Source organism: Oncorhynchus clarkii, chromosome 18 (assembly GCF_045791955.1).
Source record: "Oncorhynchus clarkii lewisi isolate Uvic-CL-2024 chromosome 18, UVic_Ocla_1.0, whole genome shotgun sequence".
NCBI lineage: Eukaryota > Metazoa > Chordata > Actinopteri > Salmoniformes > Salmonidae > Oncorhynchus > Oncorhynchus clarkii.
Genome location: NC_092164.1, coordinates 16,938,333 through 16,948,538, shown reverse-complemented (window position 1 = coordinate 16,948,538; position 10,206 = coordinate 16,938,333). Strand labels below are relative to the sequence as shown.

The 10,206-nt window shown below is 46.1% G+C and overlaps 1 protein-coding gene across 1 annotated transcript in view; it reads right to left on the bottom strand.

Moving 5' to 3' along the window:
- The window catches only part of LOC139373096 (cohesin subunit SA-1-like), a 40,226-nt gene that overhangs the window by 21,320 nt on the left and 8,700 nt on the right, over positions 1-10,206 (bottom strand). Inside the window, exons 2-9 of the mRNA XM_071113194.1 lie at positions 3,461-3,870; positions 3,165-3,285; positions 2,832-3,081; positions 2,633-2,709; positions 861-1,065; positions 531-682; positions 346-419; positions 130-253 (exon numbers count right to left, since the gene is read on the bottom strand). Coding sequence (XP_070969295.1) covers positions 130-253; positions 346-419; positions 531-682; positions 861-1,065; positions 2,633-2,709; positions 2,832-3,081; positions 3,165-3,285; positions 3,461-3,489 — 1,032 coding nt within the window. The 5' untranslated portion in view covers positions 3,490-3,870. The remainder of the gene's footprint in view (positions 1-129; positions 254-345; positions 420-530; positions 683-860; positions 1,066-2,632; positions 2,710-2,831; positions 3,082-3,164; positions 3,286-3,460; positions 3,871-10,206) is intronic.

Genomic DNA, 10,206 nt, shown 5'->3' with positions numbered 1-10,206 from the left:
AGAGAGAGACACAGAGAGAGAGAGACACAGAGAGAGAGAGACACAGAGAGAGACACAGAGAGAGAGAGTAAGTGTCTGTGTGTGTGTGTGCGTGTGCGTGTGTGCGTGTGTGTGTGCGTGTATGCCTACCCGGTCGTGTAAGGTCCATCCTACATATTTCAGGTAGCTGTCGTTGAGGAAGGCGTCAGAGTACATCTTCATCCAAACTCCAATCTCCTCAATACAGATAGCTCTGATCTCAGCTATAGCATCCCTGAAACACACCCCAACACCGTCATCATCACTACTTTCATTACTGTGTGTGTGTGTGTGTGTGTGTGTGTGTGTGTGTGTGTGTGTGTGTACCTGTAGCGGTGGACAAAGATGCCTTTGAAGATAGAGTTCATCATGTTCTCAATCTCATCCTGGTTCTCCTGGAGCTGTGGGGGAACGACAGTCAGGAGGTCAGAGTGTGTGAAGGTCTGTTTCAGAGGTATGACAGATGTTGGATCCTAGCCTCTCCTCCAACCACCAGCAGACCAATCACGTACCTCCTTCCTCTTCTGCAGCAGCAGCTCTAGCTTCTCATTGGCTCGTTTTCCGGCCATCTTGTTCCTCTCAGCCTCATACTGTCTCTGGGTGTTGTCCTGGTGGATACTGAGGTTCAACGCCACGTTCACCAACGCTGTCATCAACTTCATCGCTGGAGGGAGAGGACAGACAGGGCCACAATACAACTGATCTTCAAGGACCACAAATATATATTACAGAGACGTATAGATAGATCTAGTAATCTACACCGAGCAACGACACTGGTCTCCAGTTCTTTCAGAGATTGAGAGAAAAGAGAGACGGAGACAGAGGGAAAGGGAATCTCTTACCTGCCAGTGTGCTGGTGTGTCTGAAAGCTCTGACCTGTGAGTCAGATAGTCCCGTGAGGAGGGATATGACCGTGTCCATGAGGTACTCATCGTAGATGATGCTGTACTGGCACTGACGTATCAATACGCAGATGAACTCACAGAAGTTGTAGCGGAACTTCTTCCACAGCGGCCCGGGCATGGTGAGAGGATAGTCCCCACTGTCCTGCAGACCACAGATAAACATGTTGATCTATTACTGGGGTGAGGACATGGTGAGAGGTTAGTCCCCACTGTCCTGCAGACCACAGATAAACATGTTGATCTATTACTGGGGTGAGGACATGGTGAGAGGGTAGTCCCCACTGTCCTGCAGACCACATATAAACATGTTGATATATTACTGGGGTGAGGACATGGTGAGAGGGTAGTCCCCACTGTCCTGCAGACCACAGATAAACATGTGGATCTATTACTGGGGTGAGGACATGGTGAGAGGGTAGTCCCCACTGTCCTGCAGACCACAGATAAACATGATCAATATGTTGATCTCTTACTGGGGTGAGGGCATGGTGATAGGGTAGTCCCCACTGTCCTGCAGACCACAGATAAACAGGATCAATATGTTGATCTATTACTGGGGTGAGGGCATGGTGAGAGGGTAGTCCCCACTGTCCTGCAGACCGCAGATAAACATGATCAATATGTTGATCTATTACTGGGGTGAGGACATGGTGAGAGGGTAGTCCCCACTGTCCTGCAGACCACAGATAAACATGTTGATCTATTACTGGGGTGAGGACATGGTGAGATGGTAGTCCCCACTGTCCTGCAGACCACAGATAAACATGTTGATCTATTACTGGGGTGAGGACATGGTGAGAGGGTAGTCCCCACTGTCCTGCAGACCACAGATAAACATGATCAATATGTTGATCTCTTACTGGGGTGAGGGCATGGTGAGAGGGTAGTCCCCACTGTCCTGCAGACCACAGATAAACATGATCGATATGTTGATCTATTACTGGGGTGAGGACATGGTGAGAGGGTAGTCAGTCCCCACTGTCCTGCAGACCACAGATAAACATGTTGATCTATTACTGGGGTGAGGGCATGGTGATAGGGTAGTCCCCACTGTCCTGCAGACCACAGATAAACATGTTGATCTATTACTGGGGTGAGGGCATGGTGAGAGGGTAGTCCCCACTGTCCTGCAGACCACAGATAAACATGATCAATATGTTGATCTATTACTGGGGTGAGGACATGGTGAGAGGGTAGTCCCCACTGTCCTGCAGACCACAGATAAACATGTTGATCTATTACTGGGGTGAGGGCATGGTGAGAGGGTAGTCCCCACTGTCCTGCAGACCACATATAAACATGTTGAGCTATTACTGGGGTGAGGACATGGTGAGAGGGTAGTCCCCACTGTCCTGCAGACCACATATAAACATGTTGATCTATTACTGGGGTGAGGACATGGTGAGAGGGTAGTCCCCACTGTCCTGCAGACCACAGATAAACATGATCAATATGTTGATCTATTACTGGGGTGAGGGCATGGTGAGAGGGTAGTCCCCACTGTCCTGCAGACCACATATAAACATGTTGATCTATTACTGGGGTGAGGACATGGTGAGAGGGTCGTCAATCAATTAAGATTTATTTATAAAGCCCTTTTTATAATCAGCAGTAGTCACACAGTTGTCCTTGACGTACATCAATACACACATCCGTCTATATCCTCCCTCCCTCCCCTCATCCGACCAATGACAGCTTTGATGCATTACCTCGTCAAACTCCTCTGTCATCTTCCTGATGATCTCAGCGTTCTGCATGTTCCGGAACATCTCAATGCGCACGGTGCCTGAAGAGGGTTACGCACAACCACAATACAACCTTTAACAACCTCAATACAACCAACCTGGAAATGAGGCCTATATAAATCAGAATGTTGTCTGGTGTGTCGGTAGCAGTTAACAGTAATACCTTTGCAGCCAGAACACTGGATAAAGAAGTTGATGAGGTCCAGTAAGGCGATGTCTCTGTCCTGCTTGTACGACTCGATCCAGTCATCAACCACAGACTGCATGGCACTCTTTCCCATTCTGACCACCTCAAACAGAGTGACGGGGTCTCCTCCCTCGCCGTTGGTCTGAGGGACCCCATTGGCCTTCCTCCCTTTAGCCCCGCCTGTAGCCTTCTCCGCTGGGGACTTCCGAGGCTTCTTATTGGCTGCCTTAAAAAGGGAGGGGCAAAGGGTTCAGATATACAGGAAGAGACAATGCAGAGAGAAGGAACCTCGTAGAAAGGTGTTCTTACTGGTGGTCTGCCAGGCCTCCCTCTCTTCTTCTTGCCTTTAGTGTCTGTCGGGTCCTCCAGCTCACTCACACTCACACTCAGACTCACTGTGTCTGCCGCTCCGCTCTCATTGGACGAGTCCCTGCAACACACACCCACTTATACTGAGAGGGATACACCTACATAATTCTACCCACACTCAGCAGTCACAACATACATTACACACACACACCTACGTTTGATTAATTACCGCATCAGGGGTGTGTTGTGATCTCTTAATGAGGCTTTGGTTGACGATGCAACAGGGAAAGACTCACTGTAGGACAGGCAGCTCAGAGGTGATCATCCTGACTGCTGCAGGGGAGGGGTGTGTGTCCTCAGGAAAGAGTGGGTGTGTGTGGTCCGCTGGAGGGAGGGGTGTGTGTCCTCAGGAAAGGGTGGGTGTGTGGGGTCCGCTGGAGGGAGGGGTGTGTGTCCTCAGGAAAGAGTGGGTGTGTGGGGTCCGCTGGAGGGAGGGGTGTGTGTCCTCAGGAAAGAGTGGGTGGGTGTGTGTGGTCCGCTGGAGGGAGGGGTGTGGCTCGGTACGGGGTCAACCCGTGTGTGTGTGTGTGTGTGTGTGTGTGTGTGTGTGTGTGTGTGTGTGGGGGGGGGGGGGGGGGTTACAGAGTGGTGACCAAATTCACTCAACACTGGGGACAGGACACAGCACCTCACAACACACCAGCCCCTAGAAAGAGAGAGACACAGTTTAGCCATTTGTCACAAATGTCTGATGATTTAGTTTGGAATATTCTCAACATTTACGCAACTTGAAAAAGAGAACGAAAAAAGGAGAGAAAGGAGAAAGAGTGGGTGTCAGAGGAGAGATAGAAGGTAGGGAGGAGAGAGATAAAGCAGGCAGAGTGGAGGAGAAAGAGTGGAAAGGGAGACACCAACTGGCCACTTTAGGAAGTGCAACAGTAAAGTCTAGAGGGGGCGTGTCGAGAGCGTGCACGTTTCAAACAGAAAGAGGTCTAATCATGTCAACAACATTCTTACCAATTACATTACATGTAATCATTTCAACCACAACATTATAAATTCTAATCATTTCAAACAACGTGATTTAAACTTAAAGTAAAGTTTCTGTGAAAAAAACTTCACAACAAATCCCATAACAAACCCAGAATGTTTTGTTGTCAAATCTGATCCTTTATGAAAAAGGGAAAATCCTTTGTTGCTGGTTAAACCCCAGAGTTTTTCACGGTTGCAAGGTCAGGAAAACACTAGGGCTCCTTCTATAGGCTATACGTTACATGTAACATTTGTCCTATCAATTTGCTTGCCTGGCTAGGAATAAACTCCTGGCCCTATTTATAGAAATAACAGTCATTACTAAATATTAGGCCGAGTGTAGTAAATATCAACAAGTGGGTGCAGTACCATGCTTCGGCCACCAATGGCAGTATGATCCACAAAGTCCTCTCACCTACATTTAAATAAACACACTTTATACGTCTTTAACAAGGTTTTAATCATTAGAAAAATCATCTAACCTCTCAATAAGTTAAACACGAGTTTATGTGGTGTTTTGTCTCTTTGTTGAGTGTATCTAGGGAGTGTTATGGAGGGTGAGTGTGTGTGTGTGGCTGAGACTGGGCTTAAACAACAGTAGGGGGCAGGCTAGGAGAGACTGTATTTAAATGTTCTCACACACAGAGAAACTGGAGAGAGCTTTTGAGCACACCAGCCGAGTGAGTCTGTTACCAACACATGCACACACACCCCTCTGTCTGTCTGTCACACACAGCAGGGCACACAGAGAGAAGTGATGAGAGGGAAGAGATGGTGGATTCTCAGCTTTATCTCAGTTATAGCTAGGTCTATCAACTTTTGTTTATTTTGATTATTATATATACAAAACATAGCTAGTTTGTACCGGTATATAATATACATATGATCATTTACTGATTTATTCATTGATTAAAGTAAATTGTTGATTGGACTTGTAAGTAGAAAATGTCAGTATATTTTTTTTACCCAATATTGGGTACCATGTAATGGTACACATTGAGGTTAACTAATAAAAGGTGGTAGGATGTGAAGAGCTGTAAAAACACAGAGGTAAATCCTGAACGCTAACCATCAGCTACTGTCATTATGCAGTACAGCCCCCCTACCACCACCACACTTCTAGTAGCATCCCTCCAGGGATCATTACGGTCCCCACTGCTGGCTGAAATGTGTGCTCTCCATCTCTGCCTCTCCTCCCTTCCTTCCCTCCCCAATTCTATATTCTCTCTGGACAATAGAAGGCAAAAGCAACAGGGGAAATCTGTGTGACTGGGTTCAGATAGTATTTGAAAGCTGTGCGTCACCTTGGCAGAAGGCCAGAGATGGGTGTCTGCCAGAGTTGTTATTGGCTATTTGACTGAAGACTACTGTTACTAATACTCCTTAATTAACATCCATCTCTCTCTCTCACAAAGACGCCTGGAGGGAGTGTCTGTTCACTGTTAAAAAGAGAGCAGCCAACACACACCTGTGGTATCTGTATTCCAGTTACTGGGCTCTGACCGCTTTGGGAGCTGCCCGGGTGAGAGGTGTGTGTGTCTGTGTCCCTTTCTCACGGAGCAGAGCAGCACCACAAGGAGAGACAGAGAGAGTGGAATTGTGTGATTTCACTGCTTGGAGGCTCTGAAGCACTCACCCTGACATTCCAGGTGGTGCTGTGGGATCAGGAATGTGTGTGTGTGTCATACCACACAGAATAACCAGAGCTTCCTCTGCTACAATAGGCTGATCCTGCTTAGAATCAATGTGAGGGATCACACACACACGGAGGCAGGCAGCGATGGCTTGTATAACACGTTACAGACAGTTATCCAGCACTCATATTTTATCATCTGTGGTCTGACTGAACACACATATAACTGTGTGTGTGTGTGTGTGTGTGTGTGTGTAAGCCACTTAACATGCATGACATGTACTCATGGAGGCAGGCAGGCATTGCCATGGCAACCCTTGTGGGTCATAAGCCCCCTCCCCTCCCCTGATTGGCTGATCAGTGAGAAGGGACTGGGTGGGGAGGAGAGAGAGTGATGGAGGGGGGAGATTGGGGAAAGAGGAGGGGGGAGAGGGACAGGGGGTAAGAAGGCACAAAAGAGATGAAGATATCCATTGTGATCTCTGGGGATTCGTTAGACGTCCCTTTCACTGCTGTTGAGGATCTCCACTGTTTTCAACTATAACGACCTGTCAGAGAATAACACATCACCCACATTATCACCTACCCACATTATACAATCCTACTTCACCTCAATAAAGTCGGCCATAAGAATGCTGTCATGATGGGAACAAGGATAGAGAGTACGGTCACTAGGCTGCCTCTGACCAACAAAGCTGTGGGAACTAACAGCACTGAAGATGAGGACAACACATCTCTTGGGAGGGGGACAGCAGTCAACTGTAAAATATCCTATCATTTGGCAGAGAATGACCCTTCACTCAGACAGCTCCATGTGGGCGGCAGGTAACCTAGTGGTTAGAGCGTTGGGCCAGTAACCGAAAGGTTGCTAGATCGAATCCCCGAGCTGACAAGGTTCTGCCATTGGACAAGGCAGTTAACCCACCGCCATTGAAAATGAGAATGTGTTCTTAACTGACTTGCCTAGTTAAATAAAGGTTAAATAAATGCAAATGTGATAGAGTGAGAGAAAAGGTGTTGCCTACATCAATAATGCATTTTAACAAGATTCTTAGAGATCACACACAAAATGCTTCTGCACTCTAAAGAGCATCACTCATAAGAAAGTGATCCTGTCCAAATCCAAAACAACAAAAAAACACAGGTGTTTCCAGCAGCAACTAGACAGAGGTGAAAGAGAGGGAAATAGCATATAAAAGACAGCTCTATGAGACTGCTGCCTGCAATTACTGGGCCATTCAATCTGGACCAAGACAACTAGGCCAACTAGTAAAACAAGGACACGATTATAGTCTCTGAAATGTCACACCATTTTCTGAAACATAAAACCTTGTCATTTGGATGAGGACTTTTGGGCATGCTATTATCCTCTGATCTGAAACAGTCGTAGACACCAGAGAAATGAGGGCAGAGAGATCAGAGGAGTCAGTCCTGATCCTCAAACACCAGCTCTAGCTAGGACTGGGACGATACGGACTGCTCCAGCTAGGACTGGGCTAATACGGACTGCTCCAGCTAGGACTGGGATAATACAGACTGCTCCAGCTAGGACTGGGATGATACGGACTGCTCCAGTTATTTACTTCTGTCTCATTTCAATACTGCCCTGTCAGTTGAACACTGAGGGGTTCTTATCTCGGAGGTTCTGTATGAGAGCCAACAAGCCTGGCGTGGAAGAGAGACCATAGCATCCTTAAGAGGTATAATAACAAGAGTTTTCACCCGAGAGGGGAATGCCAGAGAGAGAGAGAGAGAGAGACGAGAGAGGGGAATGCCAGAGAGAGAGATAGACAAGAGAGGGGAATGATCAAATGATATAGATCAAGAGAGTCTGAGAAGAGTGAGAATAAATTAACAAGGAGATAGGAAAATAAGGGGACCAGTTTTATCCCCATGCAGGTCAATGAGAGAGATGGAACTCTCCTAACCCAGTCATGACCCCAGTCGTACAAGGAAGGAGAAGCAGACAGACACCTTAAGGCAGGGGTCCCCAATTACATTCAGCCGTGGGCCGAGTTTTCCTTGAGCGGATGGTCGGAACATAGTTATAAATAATTTGACTGCAAGAATTCCAAAGAGATACAGAGCCTTCAGAAAGTAGTCAGGCCCCTTGACTTATTCCACATGCTGTTGTGTTACGGCCTGAATTCTAAATGGATCCACTCTTTTCTTACCCATCTACAGTCAATAATGACAACCCTATCATGGCAAAGTGAAAACATGTTTTTAGAATTTTTTTGCAAATGTATTGAAAATGAAATACAGAAATATCTCATTTCCATAAGTATTCACACCCGAGTCAATACCTTGTAGAAGCAACGATTACAGCTCTGAGTCTTTCGGGGTAAGAGATTATTGTCGAACATTTCCCCATTATTCGTTTCAGAATTCTTCAAGCACTGTCAAATTGGTTGTTGATCATCGCTAGACAACCATTTTCAGTTTGACATATATTTTCAAGTAGATTTAAGTCAAACCAAAACTCGGCCACTCAGGAACATTACTGTCTTCTTGGCGCCCGTGTAGATTTGGCCTTGTGTGTTAGGTTATTGTCCTGCTGAAAGATGAATTCATATCTCAGTGACTGGTGGAAAGCAGACTGAACCAGGTTTTCCTCTAGGATTTTGACTGTGCTGAAAAACTCCCCAGTCCTTAACGGTTACATACCCATAACATGATGCAGCCACCACTATGTTTGTAAATATGGAGTGGTACTCAGTGATGGATTTTCCCCAAACACAACGCTTTGTATTCAGTACAAAAAGTGAATTGCTTTGCCACATCTTTTACGGCATTACTTTAGTTCCTTGTTGCAAACAGGATGCATGTTTTGTAATATTTGTATTCTATCATTTAGGTTAGCATTGCGGAGTAACTATAATGTTGTTGACCCAGCCTCAGTTTCTCCTATCACAGCCATTAAACGCTGTAACTGTTTTAAAGTTATCATTGACCTCATGGTGACATCCCTGAGCGGTTTCCTTCCTCTCCGGCAACTGAGTTAGTAAGGACGCATGCATCTTTGTTGTGTATTGATACACCATCCAAAGTGTAATTAATAACTTCACCATGCTCAAAGGGTTTTAAGAAACGTTCACTCCTGAATTTATTTAGGCTTGGCATAACAAAGGGGTTGAATCCCTACTGATGTTTCAGCTTTTCATTTTAAAAGAATTAGTCAACATTTCGAAAAACATAATTCCCCTTTGAAATTATGGGGTACTGTATGTAGACCAGTGACAAAAAAAGGAACATTTCAATGCCACACAGAGTAATGCAGAGTAAGTGTCCATTTGAGGTCAGCAATCTCTCTCACACACACACACACACACACACACACACACACACACACACACACACACACTGGATGACAGAAACCAGGATGAAATTGAATACATTGACCATTATGATTTCTAACATAAAAATAACATTAGGAGAACACATTAGATTGCATCCATTTTAAATTCAGGTTGTAACAAAATGTGAAAAAAGTCTGAAGGCACTATATGTATGCATGCATGTAAACTCAGCAAAAAAAAAAAATGTCCTCTCACTGTCAACTGCATTTATTTTCAGCAAACTTAACATGAGTAAATATTTGTATGAACATAACAAGATTCAACAGAGACATAAACTGAACAAGTTCCACAGACATGTGACTAACAGAAATTGAATAATGTGTCCCTGAACAAAGGGGGAGTCAAAATCAAAAGTAACAGTGAGTATCTAGTGTGGCCACCAGCTGCATTAAGTACTGCAGTGCATCTCCTCCTCATGGACTGCACCAGAATTTCCCGTTCTTGCTGTGAGATGTTACCCCACTCTTCCACCAAGGCACCTGCAAGTTCCCAGACATTTCTGGGGGGAAATGGTCCAAGCCCTCACCCTCCGATCCAACAGGTTTGAGATCTCAAGATTGAGATCCAGGCTCTTCGCTGGCCATGGCAGAACACTGACATTCCTGTCTTGCAGGATATCACGCACAGAACGAGCAGTATGGCTGGTGGCATTGTCATGCTGGAGGGTCATGTCAGGATGAGCCTGCAAGGAGGGTACCACATGTGGGAGGAGGATGTCTTCCCTGTAATGCACAGCGTTGAGATTGCCTGCAATGGCAACAAGCTCAGTCTGATGATGCTGACACACACCGCCCCAGACCATGACGAACCCTCCACCTCCAAATCGATCCCGCTCCGAGGTACAGGCCTCGGTGTAATGCTCATTCCTTCGACGATAAACGCGAATCCGACCATCACCCCTGGTGAGACAAAACTGTGACTCGTCAGTGAAGAGCACTTTTTGCCAGTCCTGTCTGGTCAGGCGACAGTGGGTTTGTGCCCATAGGCGATGTTGTTGCCGGTGATGTCTGGTGAGGAC